Source organism: Teleopsis dalmanni, chromosome 2 (genome assembly GCF_002237135.1).
Source record: "Teleopsis dalmanni isolate 2A chromosome 2, ASM223713v2, whole genome shotgun sequence".
NCBI lineage: Eukaryota > Metazoa > Arthropoda > Insecta > Diptera > Diopsidae > Teleopsis > Teleopsis dalmanni.
The window spans coordinates 83167791-83195563 of record NC_051847.1 but is presented as its reverse complement, the minus strand read 5'-3'; the positions used below and the strand labels follow the sequence as shown (position 1 = coordinate 83195563).

At 28.3% G+C, this 27773-nt stretch overlaps 1 protein-coding gene and 3 non-coding genes across 13 annotated transcripts in view; 1 reads left to right on the top strand and 3 right to left on the bottom strand.

The window, feature by feature from the left end:
* The window catches only part of LOC119678136 (potassium voltage-gated channel subfamily KQT member 1), a 250014-nt gene extending 232442 nt beyond the window's left edge, over nt 1-17572 (top strand). For 2 of the 10 annotated variants that reach the window (XM_038089810.1, XM_038089807.1), the window contains exons 10-20: nt 1426-1470; nt 5123-5310; nt 13216-13551; nt 14347-14417; nt 14522-14649; nt 16058-16154; nt 16227-16475; nt 16629-16750; nt 16824-16945; nt 17064-17263; nt 17375-17572. In XM_038089810.1, coding sequence (XP_037945738.1) covers nt 1426-1470; nt 5123-5310; nt 13216-13551; nt 14347-14417; nt 14522-14649; nt 16058-16154; nt 16227-16475; nt 16629-16750; nt 16824-16945; nt 17064-17263; nt 17375-17464 — 1648 coding nt within the window. In that variant the 3' untranslated portion in view covers nt 17465-17572. Of the gene's footprint in view, nt 1-1425; nt 1471-5122; nt 5311-8975; nt 9066-13215; nt 13552-14346; nt 14418-14521; nt 14650-16057; nt 16155-16226; nt 16476-16628; nt 16751-16823; nt 16946-17063; nt 17264-17374 lie in introns of all 10 variants that reach the window. The other 8 variants (XM_038089808.1, XM_038089809.1, XM_038089814.1 and 5 more) reach the window with 5 other exon arrangements.
* Nucleotides 17573-17800: 228 nt separating this feature from the next.
* On the bottom strand, nt 17801-17874 carry Trnan-guu. Its single transcript has one exon. It is a non-coding gene; the product is annotated as a tRNA-Asn (tRNA).
* Nucleotides 17875-21848: 3974 nt separating this feature from the next.
* On the bottom strand, nt 21849-21922 carry Trnan-guu. Its single transcript has one exon. It is a non-coding gene; the product is annotated as a tRNA-Asn (tRNA).
* A 4811-nt stretch (nt 21923-26733) lies between these two features.
* Nucleotides 26734-26807, bottom strand: Trnan-guu. The gene has a single exon. It is a non-coding gene; the product is annotated as a tRNA-Asn (tRNA).
* Nucleotides 26808-27773: the final 966 nt, after the last annotated feature.

Below are 27773 nucleotides of genomic sequence, written 5' to 3'. Positions count from 1 at the left end.
TAATCAGCATTCTGTTAAGGTTACAATCATCTTCTTCAAGCTGACATGACAATGTTAAAGATTCATGTTTTTAAAGTTTACATTGGCTCGATTTTTTTCGAAGATTATTTAGAACAATGCATATCTCCGACAGTCACTCAGCCGACCTGATAAACTCATGATTATCATCCATAAGCTGAAATAGTAATTATCAAACTTTAATTTTTCATTGGCTTAAATTTAGGAGAATCCACATTTGCTATCACTTAGCTCAGCTAGTCACTGATAAAAACGTGCATTTTATTAAAAAGTTAAAGGTCGCGTTCAACTTAGCAAAACAGAGATTGATAGAATAACAAGAGTTATAGCTTAAATCAGACGTTAATCTTTTCACCTTTTATCCATTGTCTAATCCTTCTTGCACAAAGAAGGTATTAATATTGGAAGGTATACCCAGATAGGTATTGTTTGATCGAAGACAAGTATTGCATTTCTATGCTAATACTACTAGCCACATTACCTTCTGCAATATACCTAAAGATATCCAAGCATCTAATTTTATTTAAAAATAATTATTTTTATGTCAATTTCCATCAAATTTTTCCGAAGGTTTAGAAATCTTCTGTATTTTAAAATGTTAATTATATCTTAGTATTGAAAATCGGTGAAGAATTTATTATTTTCTACACCATTTAAAAAAAGTTTTATTTTGGAATAGCTACTTTTTGATTCTTCATATACCATATATCATTTACGTTCCACCATGTATTTGATTGGGCAATGTACGATATCAGTCTTTGAAATAATTTCTTCTTTAATTAAATAACTTTGCTAAATATTTTAATCTGTTACTTTAATACATATAAATAAACTCCTAAAAATTCTTATTTTGAACAATTTTTTTTAAACTTTATATTCTCACCTTTCATAATTAAAACTTTTTAGCATACGTCTATAGTAAAAATAATAGCAATATATAACTAACTATTTCTGTACTGTACTACATATATAGACTAGTTTTTTTCTCCTTTTATAAAAATAATTCTTAAGCTACACATTTTTATTTACAATTTTCAAGAAACAGTAAACTCAATTGACAACACTACATCACAGTGAAACCTCAAACTATTTTTATGTACAAAAGCTTGAAACAAGTGGCAACTTACAACAGTCATCTCCGCCTTTTACATACAAAAAAATTGCTTCAATAAACACTTTATTGCTTTACTACAGCACCACAATTTTATATTAAGACAAAGTAGTAAAAACTGCACACTTAAACAGTGAACACTGCACACTTAATTAATATTGACTATTCCAAACATCCAGCTTTTTTATTGGATATTGCTTTCAAAATTCCTTCATCGCATCCCACTAATGGCGTATTGTCTTATATTGTTAAATAAGTTATCAAATTTTACATAAGACTTATTATTATTGTTTCAGTTCAGACCTTTCGGATAAGTTTTTTAGACATGTCGTCGAAGATAGGTAAAAATTATATACTACATATTCAAACCAGCTTTATCAAAATTTTGCTTTTTTAAAAATAAAATAATTTTCAATTTCTTATGGTCCTTAAAAGTTATTCTGAATTTAATTCCCTACTTATATGTAATTTGACTTAACTCATAATTTGGAATATTAACTGTGCCCATTCAAAATAAAAACATATAAACGCTAGTATTAAATTTTAATCCCAATAAAATATCTCTCAGATTGATATCAATATCATAGTATTAGTACCAGATGAATACATTATCTATTGAAAAACAATTGATAAAGTTTAAGTGTATAAGAAGTTTAAGATTATATTTATTCAAAACCTTTAAAATTATATTTGCATAAAATTATTAAAGTTTCATTAACTCCAACTCGAACTAGATAATAGGTACGTAAACACCTACGTAAATATATTCCTAGTAAATCTCACTTTAGAGCCTATTTAGTATGTTATTCTGCATTATTATTATAAAACTATTAGTGACACCAATTCAGGGTGCATTCTAAATCAAATTAGTCAATTTAAGTAACTATAACTCCAGTAATATAGTCGATTCAGGTATCACTTTATTACTTGAAATATACTGTACCTTTCAATGTCTGATCCATTAAAGTCCATATGCTACATATTTTCAATAATTCATTATGTATTCATAAGTATTTATTGTTAAATAAATATATACTTGTTAAATATTTAACTGATATTTTCCTTATACTATTCAGTTCAGTATTATTTGGCATTAAAAATGTGGATTATCAGTTCTAGTTGTATTAACTATGTAAAAACTTATGAAGTCATGAAGTCTATTTATTATGTAGAAATTCTAATTATAACATATCATTCAAGTTTCATGCTAGTACTATGTGTAGTTTAAATTCATCTTAGGAAGTAATCTAGTATCAGACGGCCCAATAACATAATGGACGGCCTGAAAACTATCTGTGCAGTCGTTTTAGCAGAACTACTGGAAAACTAAATTAATGTATTATATCAGTATTAAGGAAACTAAATGTGTACTAAATTTATGAAGAAACAATTGATTACAGAACTTCAAATCACGTTTTCTTTGCTTTAAATCAGGAAATAAGAAATTTGTGATTCTAAGAATAATCATAAATAATAAATAGAGGTTTCAATCAAATTTTTATTTCAATATATTGCTTAGACCTGGCCATGATGTGAAATACATCATGGAAGTGTTCTTCACATTACGTTTTAACGTCATTTTCAGTTATTTGCCGGCATATAGCTGGCAATAGTTCGTTCATAACTTGATGGATTTCTGTCAAAACTTTTCAAAGTGTCGAGAGTTTGACGGTTGTCCACATAAAAGGATTTCTTACGTTTTCCCTAAAAAAAAACCACGTGATAACATATTGCAACATCTTAGGGCTCAAGTCACCTCAGCGAAACGTGAAAAGCAAAAAACAAACGACAAAAAAAAATTGGTTTTAATTTGGTTTATTGATCAGTTTTCTCTTCAGGGGAGGGATTAGAATGTTCCCGAGGTAAGGCATACCTGTCATAAAAGCGTACTAAAATCCATTAGGCATTACTCTATATTATGTTGCAGCAGTTTATCAGAGGTGAATTCTGATATTACGTGATCCAGGTGTTTTCATCTTTGGCTGTTCTACACACTAGGTTAATTTCGTTACAGAGTATCATAGTGGGTTGGGTTGACACTTTAACTTATGCAGGAAGAAACTTAGCATGTGTGTTTTCTATCAATATCTGGAGTTGCTATTAAGATAGCGTTTTTTCAGCCGGGTACTGTGACCTAAAAAAGCTTAGAATGACCTTACGCCTTAGCAAAAAGAAACCTATATCCACGCAAATAAGTGTAGTAACCAGTGGAATACTTAGATATGAAGCGTTTCGGAACATTTAGTTGATATGTGTTCTAGGAACAGCTGTCCTCAGGTAAGCAGTTAAACATGTGGAACGACTGCGGACTTATGTAGCGATCATTACAATCGGATACTTTTGTCATTTTCATAAAGTAAAAGGTATATCACTCATCAATACCAAATACCGCATCTTACTACAATACAATGGTGTTTTACAGTTACTTTTATTACTGGTTTTTATGTACCTATTACATATATTTTCTTGAGCAGATGTTAATTGAAAATTATCTTAGACAAGTACATAGATTAAGTATATTGTTCCTTCATGTGAAAGTTATTTCATTAGTTAACTAGTAAAAAATATTTTTTTAACATACTTTTTTTTAACTACTATATTAAATGAGCAGTATCGAATAGGTGAACCTATGCTCCAATGGGAGATACAGGAATTGATGAATGATGATGATCGAATAGGATAGGTCTATTTAATGGGTACGACACGAAATAGTTTTCAAATATTTGGGATTACTGTGTTTGTGTGTGTGGGGGCTTAAGTTTATATGGTAAAAAATATTTGATATGGAATTATTTAAGGAAGTCAATTTCACCTACAAGTTTTCGAAGTTGCCTTGCTATATATCTATAGTTCTTATTATATTGATGAATGTATTTAAGGACCTGTTTTTATTCTCCTGAAGGTTTTTTCTTTCGCAATTGCCTAAATTGTATTTATGATCTTATAAACAGTCTTTCGGATAAGACTATAGGGACATAATTACTTTAATAAAAACCAATGAATATGAGGATAAGGCATATTTCTTTTATTTAAATTATTGAATACGAGTTCAGAGAATATTTAAGGCATAATTTCTTTTATTCTAATTAATGAATATGAGTTCAGAGTATATTTAAATTGCGAACTATAATTAATTATACATAAATAAAAAATGAGTAATTTGCACATAAATTGATCGCAAATTCTTAATTGGTGCATGGCACAAGCACTTTAAAATAACTAAGATACAAAAAAGTGTAATAAGTAGCATAAATATAGGCTTTAAAATTTTTATTATATTTTAATATTTTTATACATCTTGTAACATCAATTAAAATATATACATATTAATCACCATTAAAACTTATAAATATAAATGGTTTAAGTATTTTCCTTCCTTATGAACTATAAACACTTGCATGCATGATACCCTGACTTTTTTACTCAATATATTATAAATACATTTATTTCATATCACTTTAAATAAATTATATTTGCTATTTTACTTACTATATACATATATACTATATATTTAATACATTTTATTAAAAAGTAAAAGCTATCTATCTCACCAATCGACATATAACTCATATAAATATTTTGAAACTCTTGCCGTCAAATGCATATGCTGGTATCTATCTATCGTGTGGTGTCATGAATCGATGGTGTATGCACGTCCCTCTAACTATATGTACTAATATCAATATGAATATCAATATGTGAATAACTATAACTTATATATATATATATGTATGTGTATATATCGATATATGATAATTCAATTTATATATTGCATAATTAAATGCTTCTTATTGCATTAATTTAATCATTTTAGTTCACTCGCATAGTGAACCACTTCACAGCAGCATCCTAAGTAACTAATGTACCAATAACACAAATAATTTAATTATGTACCCACATTTAAATATAAAAAAACACTTAAATTTTATTGCATTCGCAATTATTTTCATTTCATTTGCGTGTAACACTGAAGTTTCAATTTATTTCCATTAGGCGTGGATCCTCTAGTTTCAAGCACAACGCGTCATTTGTGGCACGTTTGCCTACCATAAGACGGAATAAGACTCCAGCTATGCAGTCGCCAGGCGATGGTGGCGGCATTAAGCCACAGGGGACCATTCGAGGAGGTACGCGTTACGCACGTACACTGCGCGAAATGAATGCGTCGGTGGAGAATTTAGGTAAGCCAAAATATGGAGAAAATCCTGTACATACGCATGACCGCTTTAAAAATGCTTAATATTTTTATAAATTTTTTCTCAATTTTCTATTTTAATTATTTTCGTTTAACTTTTGCTTAAAACCAACAACAAATTACTTAATAATACTCTTGATGCTATACAGCCAGGCAAATATTAATCCTCATACAAATAATATCTATGTGGGCCCATGTAGGACTGATTCTATACACACGTACTTCTAGTCTATAATTTTTATTATATACCGTATGTATAGTATGTATTTTGTATTCATATATTCATTTATGTATGTATATATGTATAATAAATATGTATGTTAAAGGATATAAACACAAAGATAGTGTGCAGAACTATTAGCAGACCTATAACCTATGACTTAATAAGTATATGTTAAATGTAGAATAGTCTTAAAATAATCTCAAATTTAAAATAATATAATAATCATATTAAATTTTATTACCTACATGTATATATAATACATACATTATGTATAATACATTATATGTAATATTAAATGATACCTATATAATTACATTAGACTATATATAACTTTTAGTTTCCTATTATTAATGAATGAAGTTTCTCGGCACTTCAGTTTAACAATGGATTCTGGTAGAGTCACCTATTTTGTTTAACTTTTTTTATGACGTCATATAATAAATTATAATAAGCTCAAATATCAATATATAAACTTTATATCAATATATAAGCTTAGATATCGAAATACTGAGTTCAAAATTTGATTATATTTAAATGACGACCACCAATAATAATCCCAGATATTGTCGTTTGTTTGTATAATCAATGTAAATTTTGTGTATACTACCCAGTAGTTAACGGAATGTTTCGTTATCGAAGACATCTTAAATACATGTACACATGCTTGCAGACTAATCGATCCAAATGTATGACGGTCTTCGAAGACATTGTCTCACAAGTTAACCAAATGTCTTCGAAAACGATTTTCCCAACTGGTTATAGCCAATTACGAGAGTCTGATTTTTATAAGGGTATTCAATGTAAAACGTTTGCAAATTTAATCTTTGATATCTCAAGAAGTAAGCTATATGAGCATACATATAGTGTAGTGGAAAAAATTACTGACTCTACTAGAACCCGTTGTCAAATCAGCATGCCAGAGATATTAAATACGTGACATATTAGCCAATTATTAACGAACTTTTATTACTTCTATTTACATATATATATAATATTTAGAATAGTATTTATAAATAGTAGTGTGCCGAATCCATTCTTCTAAATATCTGTGAAAACATTTATTCCTATGTTGTGTAATTTTTAGTTATGGATATCATAGGGTATTGTTTTCGTCTGTGGCTGCAGATTTTTACAAACAATCTATAACCTATAATATAAACATATAAACATGTATTTACATATACCTATGTATAAGCATATATACTAATTTTTTAGTGATGTACTCATTTTTTTAATTTTCTGTAGTATTCTGTGTTTGGATATAGAAATAGGATTAGAAATTAACTCAAACTTAGTTTTTAGTACAAAATCTAAACGCAGCACCCATTGCGAATAATCGTTCCTTATGCCAAAAATGTGTTAAAACATCTTTTTATTCGTTTGTAAATTTTGGTAGACCTGTTATTTAAGTCAATACAGATCTATTATTTGGTCAAAATATCGAATTAATGTATATCGATACTTTATTATCTTGGAAACATTTTTTACTAAATTGTTTTCCTTCTACCACACACTATTTCCCTGCAATTTGACTTTGAGAAGTAAATTATCTACTGCCTTTCTAAATTTAAAGACCACTTCAGTTCGGTATATTTAATTATTTTAATTAATTTAATTAATTTAATTATTTTTGTATTAAATATGATTTTAATGTCCGTTTTTACGGTAGTGAACATTTTATTTGGCAATACTCGATATAGTTAATATGGTTAGCCAAAAATTCAATTCATTGAAAATGAAATAAAAATTTATGTTGTTGCAATTCAGTAGTGTTCGAAACCTCTCTTTAATTTATGTATGTTTTGAGAAATACATATTAGGGGTATTCAGGCAACTGATTAGTTGCTTAGTAGTTGATTACAACAAAAATTTGCACACAAAAATGAAACTAAGCAGAGAATCAACTATTTCGGTGATTCTCAGATTAGTACAAATTTGATTAATAGTGCTGCCAGTACCAAGTGCCGTAATAATAACTTAAAATGAACTTTAGTATAGAAATTTGTTAGCTGTCTCTTTCAGCTGTTTGAATTGTGTGTAAACAATTTTGCAAACACAAGTATGTTTCACTTTTGCTGTTGATGCTAGTGCTGCCAAGCCATTTACACACAACAAACTAATCAGATTACGCATTTTGGGTCGTTCAAGCAACTGATTAACATCAAAATGCTAAATTTTTTTTATATGAAGTTTTTGAATCAACTAAGCAACTAATCAGTTGCCTGAATACCCCTATTAATGAAAAATTTCGTTTGTAAGTTATAACAGACCTTTTGTAAAACCTATATCAATTATAAAGATACACTATCAGGTACTTCTATCGTATATGTTTTAGGTGTACTATTAATATAGTATATATATACTATGCATAATACATATTACATAAAAATACACTATCAGGTACTTCTATCGTATATGTTTTAGGTATACTATTAATATAGTATATATATATTAATACATATTAAAATACACTATAAATACTTTTGGAAATTTGGGATGCTGATAAGAATATATGCTTTTAGTATGACAAGGGAACAAAAAATTAGATATAGATATAGTGATTAAGATTATTTAAGATCAATTATAGAGACACACTATCAGATACTTCTATCATATATGTTTTAGGTACAATATAGCTAATATTATATATATAATATGTAATATGTTAATATAGTATATATGTAGTAATATTGAAATACACTATGAATACTTTTGGAAATTGGGGAACACAAAGTAGTGAATTTCACACAGACATAAAACTATTGCATGCAGTACACAAGAGAACACATTTTAAGTAGTCATGAACCCCACGCCAAAATTCTCATAATCCTCGTCCTTAAAATACTCGTAGTTGCAGTGTACATAAAATGCTCTAAAATCTCCAACTTAAAATATATTAACAAATATTTGAAAAATATAAAAAAATAGATTCAGTAGTTGTAAGATATATAGAAATTTATTAATTAAAATTTATACTTTAAATAAAAAATATTTTAGTACATTTTGTATATAATTTTCACACTCCATCGTAGTTTTGCGCTAGCAACTAAAAGATACTTTTATTGTCCGTTCCGGTATTTGTGGCTTAACCAAATGAAGTCAAAAATAAAAATCCACAAATTATTATATTATAAGAATCTTTGGTATGGTATTTTAGTTTTTCATTAATAATTAATAAATAATATTAAATTTAAATAAGCTGAATTAAACAAAAAACTCTAATTATCACTGCGGAGTAGACATTAGTCACTGACATTAGTACACATACTGACATTAGTTTTTGGTTGAATGTGTGAAAGTATTTGGTGTTCCTAAGAGCAAAATGAGTAATCAGTAATCAGTAATCAGTAATCTGTAATGAGTAATGAGTAAAAGATATGTAGTCCTTAAAATACACGAGAACTCAAAGCAAAATTTGTACTTTACAGAAGTTGTACAAAATGGCAAGTCAATGAATCCGAGTTTTAGCGAAGATTCGTCAGTTGCAGACACGACTTTTCTAAAAAAGAATTCCGATGGTAAGTCAGTAACGTTGCAACCATTTTTCCAGTATGGATGTTGATGTTGTTCCAATCAATGTTGTGTGATTGCATTTGAATTAATTCATTTTTGTTTAATAAAAGTAAATATAAATATAAATATAAACATAAATATCAATATCAATATAAATTGTTAAGTATACATTTTTCCTTATAAATTACATTATTATTAATTAATTGATCAAGTTTTGGATTTGTTTTTATTTTCAATATATCAATACTACTCGTCCACTTAAACTAAACAATTATACTTTTATTTTAAATAATATTTATAAATTTATTTAAAACTCTTTAAAAATACTTAGAAGGTTTTCAAAAAATTAACTTAAAAAATTTTGGGTTTTCAATATACTATATATTATACTATATAAAAAATATATAACACATGACAGAATTTGGCGATAGTTGTGATAAGATAAACACAATATATACCTAGATCTTCTAAGATCAGTATTTCTGGTGAATTACTGAAAAGCTGGAAAAGTAAATCTATTATAACATATAGAAATAATGATATTAAAATAATAATTAATATTTACTATAATAATATTATACTCCATGATGGCAGTACTCCTCGGGGACTGCCATCTTACTGTGGTGAGGAGGCCCACTAGTTACATAAAATCTTCAAGCGATGCCGGCGGTAGCATGCTACTGGTAGGAAAGAGGAGTAATAAAGCTAAACGCAGTACACAACGTAGCGTCGGTAGTCATAATGAACGGCTGCAAAAGGCGTCTGTTCTCCAGGTTAGTAGTGGCCTATTTAAAAGTCACCTGTCACTACGTGCAAAGCTTACAGGACTGACATTGCGCTTATATCCCATCGTCAGCGCCTTGTTTACTTCTTTAAAACTTTTTATGACAATAAAACATGAGTCGAAATCCGAAGGAATTACAATCTCCAAGTTGTAAGCGTACATATATGGCAAATTGACCTGCTTCGGTAGCACGTACAACGGATTTGGAGGTGCGAAAGTCACATTTAACAAAATCTCTTCGTTTAGTACAACTGTAACCACGTGGCTCAATGTGTCCTGGAAAACTCAATTAAATAAAAAAAAAAAAAAAAATTAATAATAATAATTAGTATACATTTTAATAATATTTACGTTATAATTATTAAAGTTCTATCACTTCTCACTTTTATATTATTCGTTTGAATCCTTAAAATCAAAAATATGCTTGGAAGATCTATTGGGATCGATTATTCAGAAAATGACATTTTTTTTTCTCAACAAAGAGCTTATTACAGATTTTAACAGCCAACTTAACACTTAAGCCGCATAATAAATCTATATTTTGACAGCGGATATACCAAGAATTACGTGCGAAATAGTTGATTCGATTGATTCCACGCATTGGTTTTTGGTTACTGGCTAGAAACCACTGAGTTCTTCATATGGAAAGTATGGAAAGTAGAAGTACCATTCAGCATATTCTACTTTTTTACTATTGTAAAGTAAAAATGCTATTAAAGCAAGAAAAAAGTTATCTATTGTGTGTGGAGAAGATGTATTGATAGAATACGAGCGTCGAACCTAATTTAGAAAATTCGATCCAGTAATTTTGATGTTGAAGATGCAACACGTCAGTTAAAACTATTGATAGCAAAAAAAAGTATTAATTGGTGCATACTGGCGAATAACACCTCATGAGATCACTGAGAGATTTGATTTATTGAATATAACCGCACATTATCATTTAAAACGTTTAGGTTTACTCTTAAAGCTCAACATATACGTTCTCATGTTTCTATATAAGAACCTATATCAATATGACTTTTCGAAACCACTTTCCGTTGATGTTTGTGCATTACTTCTGGAACGTCAAGAAAATTGTCCATTTTTAAAACGCATCATCACTGGAGGCATCACTGAAGAAATCTTGTATTTTAAAAGGTTCAGTGGGAAATTAATTTCTTCAGTGAATCTTACTAAGAAATAATACTTCAATGAGTAACAGTGTTATATTGTATATTTCGGCATGCATTTAAATTAGTGCCTTAAATATTAATCTAACTGTTCGAAGTTTCGATCATTTTTATCTGCGTCTACACTGGCTTGATTTATAAATAGATGTTTTTTGTAGGCGAAATTCGAATATAAAACATATTAGCATTCGAACATAAATTTTTGTTCTAAGGATTAGCCAGACATAAGACAGATTCGATGTTCGAGTTGCTCAAATATCTTCCCATAACAGCATCATTGAATTATTCGAAAAGCAAAAGGTTCAAGCAGTTTGATGCTTTGTATATTTTAAAGAACTTATTTAAATAAAAGTTTTAAATAAAAAAATTCATACAAAAAAAAAACAAAAAAAAAAGTGTGCTGAATGCTGACTTTAAGATCTGAAATAAGCTTCCGTAATAAAGTTATTTTTTACACTTATTTACTTACTTATTTAGCCATAGCAAACCGCTACCGGGTTTATGGCCTGACGTACCATATCTCACCATGCACTTTTGTTGCGTGCACGCCTTCTTCAGTCTCGTATATCAAGCCCACTTAGTACTACCTCAAGTTGATCCCTCTACCAGAGACATCGTCTTCCTCTACACCTGCTTCCTGCAACTACCGCTTCTTATACCTTTTCCGCTGGAGCATTTTCACCCATTCTCACAGCATGACTAAGCCAGCGAAGCCGCTGTTGTTAATCCACTAAATAATATCAACGTCGTTAAATGATAAAGCACTTACAGTTCATGTTTTATTTGGATCCGGTAATTGTTGCCAACTCATAGAACTTTTCTTTCACACCCGTGTCGAAAAATTAAGTCCTCGAAATGTGAATGTCAATCACATGGATTTGTGATAACACCTATACAAGGCCGTTGTAATGTCCAATTTGGTTGTATACTATGACGAATCGTATCAGTACTTTAAAGCCGTTTCTTTTTTGTTCAATCTCATCAACATTGTCCACAACCTCGAGTTGTAAATTTCATCTAGAGTGTATGATGTAACCCAACAATCTGAATCACGTTCTTGCATATACTAATAATAATAAAGGAAATGCTATATATTGTCTATATCGTCAAAATGTGATTGACATGGATATGTTATGACATGGATCTGTTATTATGATAATAATGATTAACTCCGAGCAGTACTCTAAGTTCGTTTCTCTATAAATGAACTCCTGTTTATTCTTAGCACATTATAACCCAGCAATTTCAATCTAATTTCTGCGAAGTCTGAACTATAACGGATGAAGTGATCTACGCAGAGTGTTTGTATAATACTCACAGTGTCCATATAACTTCCATCTGTATTATAGACAGTAGCCAACTACTAATTATTACACATATATGTTTTCAAATGTAGAGTATATGTTAAGCACGTTGTAAATTTTGAATGTCTTGGGTACAAGTATTGATTTTAAAACTTTATAATATCGGAGTTAAAAACAAAAATCTTAATTTAGAACAATATGAAGACTTCTTCGGCACGATACTGATTTTCCAGGCGTCATGACTTAACAGATTGGATTAAATTATGTTAGCATTACCGATATTGCATAAATCTCTAGACATGGGGACCTAAAGTAGTTATTAAGTCCCGACATCTCAGATCTTAGATTCCAACAATATTATATATATATATGACTTGTGTAAGTCATGCAAAAATTTACAATTTTAAACCTCAATATCTCAGGAATCAAATATGATAATACCATATAATATATAAATATATTATATATGTATGTATATATGGTTAATAGTGCAGTGCAAAAACATGCTCATAATATTTAAATCCGTTGCCAATTTCGCTAGTTCCCAAATATCGTCATTTCATTCACCTGTTATCGGAAGTAGTTGCTCTGTCTGAACAGGGCATTGTAGCTGCCAACATTTCTATAATATTATCTTCTGTAAGCCTATTTCAAATTCTACATTCATTAACGCCAAATCATATCATTTCTTGGGCTCATAGTTGGAATGCTCCAAAAAATGTTAGCGATTCGCTCTTGTAAGTGCCACTTAAAAAATTAATAATTTAAGTTGCAAATTAACCTAGCTGAATTGTTATTGCTAACAAATATTGCCAATAATTTTAAGACAGTAAAAACCCATTAAGACTAAATTTTATATAAGCAATTCTAAGACAATTAAATTTTGTTTAAATAGCAGCAAAGAGTCCTTGCAAGGGCAGCGGCTGTCAGCAGGAGAAGCTGAGCAATATTGAAACTGGAAACTATCAGCAATGCAATGCGCGGTACTTAACCGTTCCGGGCAGGAACAACAACACGGAAAGTGATAATAAAAATAAATTGTCCGTCGGTGACGTCAGCACGAGCATTCCGATTGTGCTCTGGGGTTTCCTGCAACGCGACATACTCGGTTCGAACTGCACCATCCGGCGTTCGAGTGTGTGTGTGGCGGACGGTGAACACTTGTACGATGGCATGCCATATTTAGAGAGTGGGAATCAGGTTTCAATTGAGGGACAATATTATCCTAGAAGTGCGTCCATTCGCAGTATTTTAATTAATTTAATTAAACCTAAATCGTTTTTTTATTGCTAAAATTGTAGTACATTAAACTAGTAACAGTGATGTCCTTCGTAATGCATATAGCACAGCGTTTTATGTCCTGAAATAGGAACTTTTAGACGCCATAAATATATCCAAATCCTACCGAAAAAGCGCTATTGTAAGGCAATTTGAAAAAAGTTGAAAAAGAAATTCGGTAAAGCAATTAAAAATTTTTATAACTTTGTGGGTGAGAAATGTGTTTAACGATGTTTCGAGTAACGAGTAAAATTTCATAGGATTAAAGTTGTTATCCTTAAAACATAAAACATAAAACATAAAAGATAAAAGATAAATTCTTGAGAAAAGTGACATAAATTAACTGCTTATCATATTATAATGAAATGTCATTTGTGGAAAGTGAAAATTGGATTTACGAACAATGACGCAACTCAATCTGTGTTGCTTAACCTTGCAAACGTTTCCCATTGCACCTCGAAACTTATCCGTACTATCGCATGCACTTTTCCTTAATCTAACTCGTATCTTTCCTCTCTCTCTTTCTCTCACTGTGTATCTTGCACGCATATAGCTTTCAACTTTTATTGACTGTTCCGTGTAGTATTTGTTTGGTGTTTTATTATATCTAAATGTCCTGCAGTTATGTTTGTGTTTAGTGTGTACATTGTAGTTACCGCTTGAACGTAGCATTTGTAGATGATAGATATCCTTCACAATTGCTTTTTGCTTGAAATTCTACTTATATTTGTTCTCTAACTTTTCCCAGATGAGGAGGACGAACCACGTTGCACTCAACTCACAAGTCAACACAAAATTGCAATTCGTTTTTTAAGAAAGGTAAGTTTCGAGTGCTGTCCTTATATGGTTCTTGGCTCGAACCACATAAGAGCAGCGAAGAATAATTTTATTTACAATTTTTCAAATTTTCTCTTCCCCCACAGTTAAAGTATTTTGTAGCTCGTCGTAAGTTTAAAGAAGCTTTAAAACCATATGATGTTAAGGATGTCATGGAGCAATATGCTGCCGGCCATGTGGACTTGCTTGGCCGTGTCAAAAATGTACATGCAAGGTAAGATTTTTGATTGGTTAATTCAAGTTATTTCTTCTATTTTGAAAAACACACTCAATATTCTTACATCCCTCATAGAGAAAAAGGAATTGCTGAATTAAATCTATCAAGTTGTTTGTAACGTAGTTAGGAAACTGCCAAAGGGTTTATGTCATGAGACGTATCAATATATGGACGTCTATTTATCAACTTGTAATAGATTCCAACTTGGATTCTCATTTCCCGGATACTTGTATTTAATAACGATTTTAGCATAGATATATTTTTTGACCAAATTCTTCTACTTCTTCTTATATGACAATTTAGCTTAGTTTTTGAGATATCTCCAAAAACTATTTAGAAAATTTGAGATATTTGGGATGTCTGATGGTATTTGAGTGTTGTGTTAAAACCACTAACAACAACAAGACGTCTACTGGTCGTTACTTGTTGTCAGTGGTACATGTAGGATATGATTACAGTATAAAACTGCCTTAACAATAAAATCTACAGCTGATATACTGCCATCTACTATACTATATCTACTATACTATCGTATATCTACTATACTATGACTACTGTACTGTATCTACTATACTATACTAAATCTACTATACTGATATACTGGATCTTGTATATATCCTTCAGCTCCTCCGACCTAATACTCTGGCTGTGCTACTGGTCGATTTTAATGGAACTAATATGAAAATCGCATAAATGAGTTGACACTAGTTGGCGTACCTACACCCATTTATGTTAACAATATAAAAATTTTGATGCTTCATATCTCGAAAAGTAAATCATAGCGCAGTGGAAAAAACTATTCGAAATATCCATTTCTGTTGATTTTAAGTAAACAGTAAATATTTGAAAGCCTCTAAAATTCACATCCATTATGAGCAGTAATCTGCATCAGTAACCTAACCAGAATTTTGGAAAGCAGATAGTTAAATAACTTTTTAAATAAGATTTATATGACTTGAAATATATAATGTCAAGAAATATATTTTTTAAGCAAAAAAAGTTAATAATGATATCATTTTTAATTCAAAAAGTAAAGTATATATATTGAGCTAGTACCCCGTTCTTCCTCTATTCTCTAAGTATATATATTTATATAGTATATATTTATTTGTATATGAAGTTAAAATTCCATTTTTTCGATATACTTATTCAAAAAAAATTATTTTATAGTCAAACTTATGGAAAAAGTATTTTAATCTACTATATATGTTTATTAATGATTCGATCTCTCTGCTATGACTCTACAACTCGACGTTATATTGGTTATTCCCAAAAGACACTGTACCAACAACAATGTTATCTTATTGGTTTTGTTTTCATTTATTCATAAATAAATTGTTAATATTTAATAAATATTTATATTATGATAAATGCAATAATTTTGTAAATACTCTATCCCTCACAGGTTAGATCAAATATTAGGAAAACAAGGCTCAAAATCAAAGGATGCCTACGCATCCAAAATTAGTTTAGCATCTCGAGTAGTAAAAGTAGAGCGGCAGGTAAATAAATTCAATAAATATCATCACTTAAAAGCCACAAATTAACATATTATCCGATTACATCGATTGCAGGTCGCCGATATAGAAGAAAAACTAGATATATTAATAAAAGCGTATATGGAAGATCGTGAGAGAATTCAATCACTTCCACTAAATACGCAGGCACCAAAACATTCCATACAAAATCAAAATGATCCCAGCAGTCTAATCGTGAGGGATCCAAAGAATTCCAATCATTTTAAAAGAGCTGTGACTACAGTTATGGACACGCCCAAACAAAAGCAAATAACACATCCTTCGGGTATAACAGCATATACACAGGTGAGGTGTGATATACGTATAGTGAAGAACAGTGCAGTGGAAAAAAAGAACGGTGAAGCAATTTTTTGTCCCTCACTGGTCTTTCTTAATAAAATGAATTATAATCAGTAATTTTTTATTTAATCTCACATATAAAATATATATATTTATTAGACTTCCGAGCTGAATGCATATCAGACGACGACTGATTCAGCATCAGCTCAGGTATATCAACAGCACAATGATGGTTTAATGACTGATTTAGAAAATAGAACTAAGAAACGTGTATCTTTAAGGTAAGGTTGAAGAAGAAGAGAATGTGAAGTAATATTTTATATGTATTATGTATTTATGCAATAACGTTTTCAGATCCACACCTCAACAAATACATGAGAGTAAAAGTTACAATGAGAGAGACGTTGCGATTAGTTTGCCTGCAGATGTACAATCATTAGATTCCGCTAATATTAAATCAATGCCAGATAGTTCAAGTAAATATAGATAATATAATTATAGATAGATATATAGAGCAATGAATAATTGATTAATAATAATTGTTTATCTAATTAATTCTCGAATCCATTTTATATTCAAATCTTTTATGTGCAGTTATTTTAATAGACGAAGTAGAAGATTATGAGGAAGAAGACCTCAATTGTGAAGGTGAAATGGATCATTATCCTTCGTGGGATATGGATAGTGACACTTTAGCAGATGTTGATGTTTACTGTGAGGAATCAACAGAAAACACAGCCTTATTGCACAGAAGACGACCCTGTACTGCGATAGTTATTACGCCTATTAGTCCTGTAAGTTATATGAATCCCTCTCTCTCTCTCTTTCTTTTTCTCCTTCTCTCAATCTTTCTTTCTCTTCATACTATATTTATAATTAATTTATTTTATTTTTTCTTATCGTAGGTAAGCTCCGCACATAATCTCACCAGCATGGATGAGACGACAACCTCAACAATAAATAAATCAAATTTGCTTTCCCCCGATTCTGGTTAACAATTATTGCTGAGATACATGAAGCTTATAGTTGTGTTCAAATTAATTTAATTTAACGTAGGAGTACTTAATTAATTACGGCTTAATTTTATTTAATATTTAATTATTAGAGCGTCTTAAGCTAAGAAATTTTTTAAATTTAATTTTTATTATTAGGAGACAAACTAAAAAAATCATGTAAAATATTTAAAATAAAATTTAAATTAAGAAAAAAATAAAATAAACTGTAAAAATATTTAAAAAATGAATATGAACTTTTTTTCTCATGACTTTTTTCACAATAGAAAAAAAGTACGAAATAAAATATTTTTCGAAAGAAAATGAAAAAAGAAATTGCGCCCCCGGGTGGGCTCGAACCACCAACCTTTCGGTTAACAGCCGAACGCGCTAGCCAATTGCGCCACGGAGGCAACTGCTAATGGTTTTCCTATAAATATTCATAAGTGCAAAACAATTTTATTAAAGAATTTTTATTATTGAAATGTTTATAAACATGTTGCCAATAATATGTTGACAAGGGAAGCTGTCAAACAACATTCGTCGAAGTGTGAGTAAAAAGTTTGAAGTTAAAGGTTAAATTTTGAAATACATTTCATATTAATTTAAATATAATTTTATTAATATGTTTGAAATAAATTTTAGTTCAAATAAATGGATATAATAAATAAATAATAAATTAATAATAATAATTTACAAATTATTAATAAATTACAAAAATTTGTACAAATACAAATTTAAATTTAATTTATGAATTTTAAATTTATAAATTTTTTTTAAATATTTTTATGGTTTTATAATTATTATAAACCATTATTATTATTATTATTAATTATTATTATTATTATTAATTATTATTATAATATATTTGATTTTAACAAAGTGTTTCTGCAGGCTAATAAGTTAATTTTTTTATTGTTGCTGAAACTAAAAATTAAAAAAAAGAAACCTTGATTTATTTTACAATAATTTTTATTTAAATAAAATTAAATAAAATTAAAATTTTGAAAAAAACCATGATTTATTTTTCATTAATTTTTATTTCATCAATTTTTCGACTTTAGTCTGAAGTCATTATCAGGAAACTAAACATTATATTAAAAAACTTAACAACGAATTATTTTTTATGAAAGAAATATAAAAATATGTTTATGCAAATGCAATTTTTATTTTTTTTTTTTGTATATAATTGTGGAGTGAAATATATATGCAACACATAGAAAAATATTAAATGTTCTGTTTAGCATATAAATTAAAATAAATTATCTTAAAAACGTCAAAGTTCACCGCAACTTATATGACTTTTATATTAAAATCTTGGTCAGAAAATCATTAGGAAAATCATTAAAATATTTATATTTTAATAAATAAAAATAAAAACAAAATCAAACAAAAAACAACGAAACAAAAATTAAATACAAAAATGAGAATCAGAAATTATAGCAATTATTGTACAAATTTTTGTTTAAAATCTGCGCACTCTAACCGTCAAAATTTAAACTAAGTTAATCAAATAATTTAAGGAAAGTTCATCGCAAAATGGTTTGAAACTTGGATAATATGCATTTGTGCTAAATATACTTGTAATTAAGACATAGAATTCGATAAACGTAGAATTCGAAATAATCGCAACTGCAGTAAACCAAAGACCGTAATGTTACAATCTTTGTGAAAAGTGCGAAAACACGCTGTACTAAAAAACGTTCTTTGTGCATAGAACAAGGCACATAATACGGTATTAGATTGCAGTAAAATCTTTGAATTAATACGGTCTGTTATATAGAAATGTCAAAGACTTTATAATAAAGACGTTTTCATTTGCAATGACTGCATTTAAATAAATTTCAGTTTAATTACTATTACCAATAACTTATAAACTATTTTACTTAAAAAACAAACAAATTTTACTTGTAAAATAAAAAACACAATTAAAAATACATTCAGACATATCCAGAATGGTTATTTACGTAATTCTTTTTGAGTGTGTGTTTTACGTTTAAAAAAAATTGAGGCGCCTTTAAATATTTTTACATTTAATATTAATACAATTCAATTTAATAAACATATTCAATTTTTTTTAATAAAATTTTAATTTGTATAATTAATTCAGCTTTATTGTTTGAAAATTATCTGTGAAGACTTATTTCTGTACAAATTTTAAAAAATATTTAAATTAAAAGTAAATTATAAAATATTGATGTTGCATATAAGCAAATTTTTTTTCTCACGGGAACTTTTGCACGAAATAATGCTTAGTCTCAGCATTTTTGTGGAATATGATTTTGTGCAAATATATTTCGCATTATATTATATAAATTTCTTCATTTCTATTCCAACCTTTTTTAACTTTTAAATTAACATTAAAATTAAAATTAACATTAATTTCTTTTATATCATAAATAAGCATTCATTATACATGTTTACAATAATTTTTATTTACATATATGGAATGACATAGCTCACTATCTTCATGGTCTCCTTAATTTACGATCTTAAAAATGTTTAGGTTTGTGTCTCAGTGAAACATTTTACATTTATGCAAACACTTTATTATACGATCTCTGAGTTGAGTAAATGTCTTAGCTACACTAAATTTGTATAGCAAAGACCGAAACCAGCAACGGAGAAAATATTGTAATTTTTAACTATAAAAATTATGTGGCATAACAAAATCAACAACTGGAAATGTTGCTGACGAAACGTATATGTTGCAAGTGAATGAATGCAGTAATAAGTGATAGGAAACAATTTAATAATAAATTAAAATTAATAATAAACATAATTAATTAAAATAAAATAATTTAAAAAAATTTTTAATTCTAGATTATATCAAAAAATTTTTAAGATAAATTCCCGTATTAAGAATTTATTTGAAAATATTTCTATTTTTTGATGAATTTTGCTGACATACGCTTTGCAAACAAAAATATGTGAATTGTTATAGAATAATAATAAAATAAATAATAATAATATATAAAATAATATGTATATGCAAAATGTTTATTATATGTTTTTAAATTAATTATTATTATTGATTATTATTAATTAAATATAATATTTTTGCACGGAGGGTGTTTGAAGTATATCTGAATATATTGTTTAATAGAAAAGTTCTTTAGATTTTTATATTTTTCAAATTTTGTGTTTGACTACGACTATATATAATTAATATTATATAATATTATATAATATTTTTTGTTAAAATTAAATGTTTGTTTAATATATTCTATATTTCGACTCTATCTAAGAGTCATCATCAGAATCAGGATCTACAAAGATAATTACAACAATTTTTATAATACTTTAATTATTAATTTTTTGATTAATTATGAATATATTAATTTTGTATATATATATAACATATATATATATTAAAATTTATTTATATATATTAGAAATATATACATATATTGAAGTTAATGTTTATGTTAAAGCTATTTGAGCCAGTGCACTTGAGCACTTTTACTCTTTTTTAACTCGAGGTATCTTTAAAACCTGTCTTTAAGCCTTGACTGGATTATTGTTTATCACTTCATCAGCCTAAGTAATAATTGACCTTAGATCTGCATACCCCCTCGAGGAGCCTGTAACCATTTTGAGTCTTAAATTATTTTACATAAATTAATATTAATAAAATCTATATCTCAAAACGTCATGCTCTTGATTCAGCGGTCTATATTGCACTAATTTTCACCAATCAGTTTTATGTGGAGGTGGGCTTCATTCTCCGTGTCTGGTTTGTAATTAATTTTTAAATTTTGTAATGTTTGCACGATATGTAGCATCTCTAGTATTATTCTCTTTCTATAATCCCTCTCTTCGCTCAACACCTCTGCAACAAGCGAAGTTTATTAAAATCATTATTAAAAAACCAGGTCGAGAAACATATTTCAAATTTAATTATACAATACATTTAATAATACACAAATAACATAATAATAAAAAATAATATAATAATAATAATTTGATAATAAGTGTGCAAAAAACTGGTGAGATCTGTTGATGGTTCCATATGGTTTCCGTATCTATTGACTATTAAGCAAATAAAATACATTATTCCACTTACGTGTAAAACGCATGGTTCTTGACAACCGGGTGCGATTAACATGACTTAAAGGAGATCAAAGGAGCGCTAATTGAAGATTAGGAATTGATTAGCTATTCTCCTAACGAAATTCATTTAAAATAATAAGGAAGGTCCTTTGCTTCATCTAGGAAGAAAGAATTACAGGCAAGCATATACATATGTTAACAAAATATTATTAAGATGTATGACTTAACGGTCTTAGTAACTGATTTGGTGTATTTTCTTTCTTTATTTTTTATTTAAAAATAATTTTAAAATAATATTAATGAAAAAGGAATAATATATAAAAAAAAAGTGTTGCGCCCCCGGGTGGGCTCGAACCACCAACCTTTCGGTTAACAGCCGAACGCGCTAGCCAATTGCGCCACGGAGGCAACTGGCAGCCGAAAGCTCAAGTACCTTTATCAGTGAATTTCGACAAAAAAAAAATTGTTTAAATTTATTTATTTTCATTTAATTAATTTTTACTATTATTAAAAATATTAAATGGAAGACCGTAAAAATATCCTTAAAATTTCTGTTGCCATTTTTTATTATCTGTTAATTTTCGATTGGCTTTTGCCTTTAGAAATAAAAAAAATTATATGTCATTGGTCAATAACCGACGACTTTCCACAAACGACTTCAAAGCCTGACATTGTATTATATCGGAAATTTGAATTACGAGATAATCCAACCTGGTACAATGGTAAATTCGGTCCTCTATTGCCACAACTCGAACATGTAAACAAAACAATCTTGAAAAAGTAACCATAATTGGTCAACAGAAAAGAAGTTGTGTTCCATCGTAACAATGTCAGGCTATACATATCTTAGTTGATTTGGAACAAATTGATGAAACTTAGTTAGGAAATTTGATACATTTACCAAATTCTTTTATAGGATCTTGCGCTAACTACTATCTAACTACTATTTATGTTATTTATTTATTTAGATCTCTAAAAAACTCTCTAAATAGTAAAAAATTGTATAACCGAAGAAATGTTAAAAACTATTTGACCAACTTTTTCGCCGATAAACCACAAAAGTTCTACACCGATCAAATTATGAAACTAACTGAAAAATGGCAAAAAATCATAAATAATATTGGCCAATATAAATTTTATTAAAATTAATTTTTAATAAATTTTTTATAAAATTACTTAAAAGAATAACTTTAACGATTATAATTACGGAACGCTGGAACTCCGTCATCTTTCATTCGTATTTTGAATAAATGTACGATCGAGGATACTCATCGGCAGTTAATATGTACACCGATCCACCTCTATTAAAAATAACTGTATTATTTTTTAATTACCTAATACCTGTACCTACCTAGTACTGTAGTACCTAACTTCACCTCATGAGTCAGTGTTCACCTTGAGCCAGGAAAAGATCTGAAATCATCTGGGCCCCTATTTTTATCGACCTGACCTAGCTGTCATCCTGCAAAATTAGGGACTTAGCCAAGTTTATAGAATTGTCAGAACCAAAATGAACCAACATCGTTCGTTGACCTCTAGTCTGCGTATGTACTAATGCTTATCCTGAGGTACTACAATGGGACATTATTTGACCACAAATGGACTTTGCGCGCAAGGCCGCCACTTTACCCTTACCTAATTACCTAGCTTAAAAATACGAAACAAAGTTACTTGCATTAATTACTCTCAAGTGTGAAAAATAAATATTTGTGTTGTTCGATCAAATGCAACCTAATTAATTCCAACATAATTGCTTAGAAAGGTGTCTTTTTCCTTGTTTGGAACATATTTTTCATACAAATTTGTTTAAAATATTAATTCCATTTATTATTCAACTTATATTTCTTTACATTAATATAGTCTTCAAGCCTTTATATTGTTTATTTGCAGTTGTAACCAACTCGCATGTTATACTCGTAATTGCAAGTGCAAATATGATTGAATTACAAAAACAATGATTTGTTCCCACCTGAAGAAAAGGAAGAAAAAGAAGAAGAAAAGTCCTCTACTACATCACGTCGGTAGAGGGCAGTTCGTGAGTACGACGTGTGTGTAACTGTCATTGTGTAATCAAAAGTTGGTAGAAAACGAGAGTTTCAATTTTAAATTACCTTAAAATAATTTACTAATTATTTTAATTAAAGTTTTTATTAGATTAAAATATAATAAGCATAATCAAAATATAATTTTAAATAGTTTAATATTCTAATTCTGATTCTTTTAGAAAAAATGTCAAAATATTATTTGTGAAGTGAACCGAAAAATCGCGACGCCATTTTGATATTTTGGAGCAGCAATTGAAAATAATAAAAAAATGTTTTTGTAATTATATAAAATATATTATTTAGTTCAAAAAAATTGACTTTTTCAATTTAAATAATTATTGTGTGATTATTTTTTTTAAAACAAAAGTGTTTTTATGCTTACAAGTAAAATTGAATTTTTATTGCTGCTGCATATAAATAACAACAACAAAATTCTGCTAACTGATCTCAATACATTTTGGAGCAGCGCAGCGCAGCGACTGAGACTTTGCTTACTGATTGTTGTTGCATTGCAAGGTAAGTGAATGATGCTTTTGTTGTTTCTTTAAATGGAAAGTAAGAAGGAATAAAAACACAAAGAAAATAATAAAATAAGGAGAATAAGATTTGTATAGTTTGTTGTTTTTTTACACTAATTTTCATAAGGATATGTTATGATTGCAGTCGCAGTCACCAATTGTGGTTGTTTTCAATGAAAAATGAAAATTCGGCGTCAATGTTAATTTTTCATTTTGCATTGAAATCAACAACAATTGGTGATTGTGATATTATATTTAATATAATTCAATCAATACTACATATCTGTTCAACATTTTATTCATAGTGTTTAGAATAGTGTTTTGCCACAAGATTAAAAAAATTTAAACAATTTCGTAAGATATGCAAATATTTTCTAAATAACATTTGATCGATTAAGAGATCAGCTCTTAAACATTTTTTTATCTGACCAGGTATGTTAAGTTACTTTTTTGAGTAACCTCTAAAACAGATGTATTCTTACTCAGATCTACGAAGTATGTGTACGCATACAGCTGGCTAGAACTCATCTAACATATATATCATGGCCGTCTATCTTTAACAAATTGAACAATAGCGCCTATCTCTACCTATTTTAAATTTTTTAATGCACTCTATATTCAACACTATTGTTACCAAGGAATATATTCGAATTATCAATATGCCTGAATTATCAAAACTAACCTAAAAAGTATTAAATAATATTTTAATCTTAGACTTTTTAATATAACTTCAAAATATATGTTCAAAACATCCATTTAGTAGAAAAAAAGTGTACCTAAAATTATCTAAGTTTCATAAATAGGGCGATTACCATATTGCATTTCTAAATTTTGATGATAATGATAATAACGAATAACGTCCTAAGTGATACGAAACGAAGAACTGTCAATAAACAACAATAATGCCCTATGGGCAAGCACCTAATGGTAGCTTCTAGATTCTTAAGTACAGTACTATATATAAAATTATATGCGCTATCACAGTTAAAGTATCTTTAATTAGAACAGAAAAGTGATATATATTATTATTTTGAATTATTGAGGGAAAAAGAAAACCCATTTATTCGAATTACAGAGTTAACTAAGTAATTAATTTTTATGTTTTCTGTGTAGGATTATCAAGTCCTTGAATTACTGTGCCGATAGATGCTTCATTTCAGTTTTTGATGGAGAAAAGTTAAATTTAATATACTAATTGGTATATTATGGATACAAATTTTGAATAATTAGCGAAATGAAGGGAATCAGACTTGAAAGGGACTTTTTAACAATGTTTATGAATGTCTGTTAATAAAACTATGTTTGCACTACTAACTAATTATGTTGAATTTCGATGAAAAAGTTTATTTATTTCAATTATGATTTAGATATACTTTCTAAATAACTTAATAAATCATTATTTATTTTTATACATGTGTTCTATTATAGCTTTTTATGTCAAGGCAAGAGAAACGTGTTACAATGGAATTAAAAAATGGTGTAAAATCCCATTTCGAATACCAGTAACCCAAGTACCCAAGTAAAAAATAGTCGGCACAAAAATCCTTGAGTTATGAGAGGTTCAATTTTTCAAAAAACGTCTTAATAATAAAAGCGTGTTTTTGTTAAATATTCTATAATTTGATGTTTAATTGATTGGGTTTAGAAGTTAGATTGACTGAAAATTCATTTTGTTGAGTTATTTTTGATAATTTACTTGGAAATTTTTATTTATTTATCTATGTTAGTTGCAAATTTTATTTGCTCCGTTTAATTAGTTGTTGCAATTACATTATTATCATAAAACACTAATTAATCAAAAGTCTCAAAAATTAGAGTGTATCTATAGTTCTTCAACGAAATATCTGAAGAATGTGTCATATATTTTGAAACACATTAATGTAGTGAGTTTTACCCGTACACTAATTTTTTTCGATATATATTTACATTTACATGTATTTACATATTTTCCATGTATATATATGTCAAAATCGAGTTTTTAATATATAAAGAAATTGAGTTTTTAAGAAATAAATATAATAAATTAAACAAAAAACTGTTTAGTAAATATAAATCGTTCATTATAAAAATTAAATTATTATGTTTATAATATAATTATTTATAAATATAACGAATAGCTGTAACCATTTAAAAAGTTATTTTATTTTATGAATACAAGATTTTCAATTTCCTTTACGAAGTAATCAAGTCGTACTTTTAAAATGTGATACTTGCCATAATCAATTGTTACATATCAAGTATGAAGTAAACACCTTCACTTCATTTTTACAAGCATTGAATGCTCAACGTAGTTCATATGTTCATGCATTTATACTTTACAATGTAATATAAATATCTGGCAGACGACTATACCATAACGGTTAAATGTAATGCAATAACAACAATAATAAATATACCGTGAAAGTGAATTCTTATTTTATTAATAAGAATAATAATAGTCCATATTAATCTTCATTAGTCGAAATATTGGTTAGAATAAAATATGTTTTTTAAACTGATTTAAAAATTTGTATATTTTTTAAACAATTGACTGATAAGCCTGTTTAAAAATATATAAAAATAGCACAAAAAGTATGAAGTTAATGTAAAAAGAACAAATCACTTTTAATAAATGTTTTTAACATTTAAAAATATAGATTTTAATAAAAAGAGTACACGCCCCCGGGTGGGCTCGAACCACCAACCTTTCGGTTAACAGCCGAACGCGCTAGCCAATTGCGCCACGGAGGCGATGTCTGTCCACATGTCATAAGAACTTAATGTCACACTTCCCAGAACGAGGAAATATACTTCAAGAATATAAGAATCAGAACATTTGATAATCCATAAATAAAAACTAGAGTCTGAAACGTATACAAATTTCAAAAAGTATATATGATATATAATAATCCGGAGCTCAATATAAAAACACTGCATAACTTTATTATCATTTTAAAAGCTTTTTTCACCACATAACAGATCCCAGTAGAAAACGGATCGATCCGTCATCGAAGACGTCTTCAAGACATGGATACATACATGAAGACCGATCGATCCAAATGTATGACGGTCTTTGAAGACACTTTCATACAAATTAGCCAAATGTCTTCAATGAATTTTTGTGTACATGTCTCGAAGACCGTCTCGAAGACCATGTCTTGCATAACGGACGCATTCGACAGAAAGTTGTGCGCTCTTAGTGCAGTGCTCATATAATTTTTTCACCCTTTTTTTATTTCTACTCTTTTATTGCGCTCTTTAAATTTTAAATGAATTTCAATTTTCTCTTTAAATAAGTAGAAAGAAATTGTTGTATTTTGTACTTTTATTTATTTTATATAATAATTTTTTACATTACATTCAAAATTAACAGTTTTAGAAGTAAATTATAAATTTTATTATAAATTATTATAAATTTTATTAAGATATTAAAAATAAACTAGTAAAAACTAGTAAACGTAATACAAATTAATTTAAATATTTAACTTAATATAACTTAACATATCTAAAATTAACTAAAACTAATATAAAATAATTTATAGCATTTCGCTATCATCAATTGTTGAAGTTTTATATGTTTCAAAAGCGTTGAAGAGGATTTTGGTACAATTAAACCTTCTGATCTTAAGAGTTCTAAAATATCTTTACCACAATGCCTGTTAATCCTGTGTTTTTAAATATAACAGCTAATTTTTCACAAGTGTTTTCAGTTTTTTT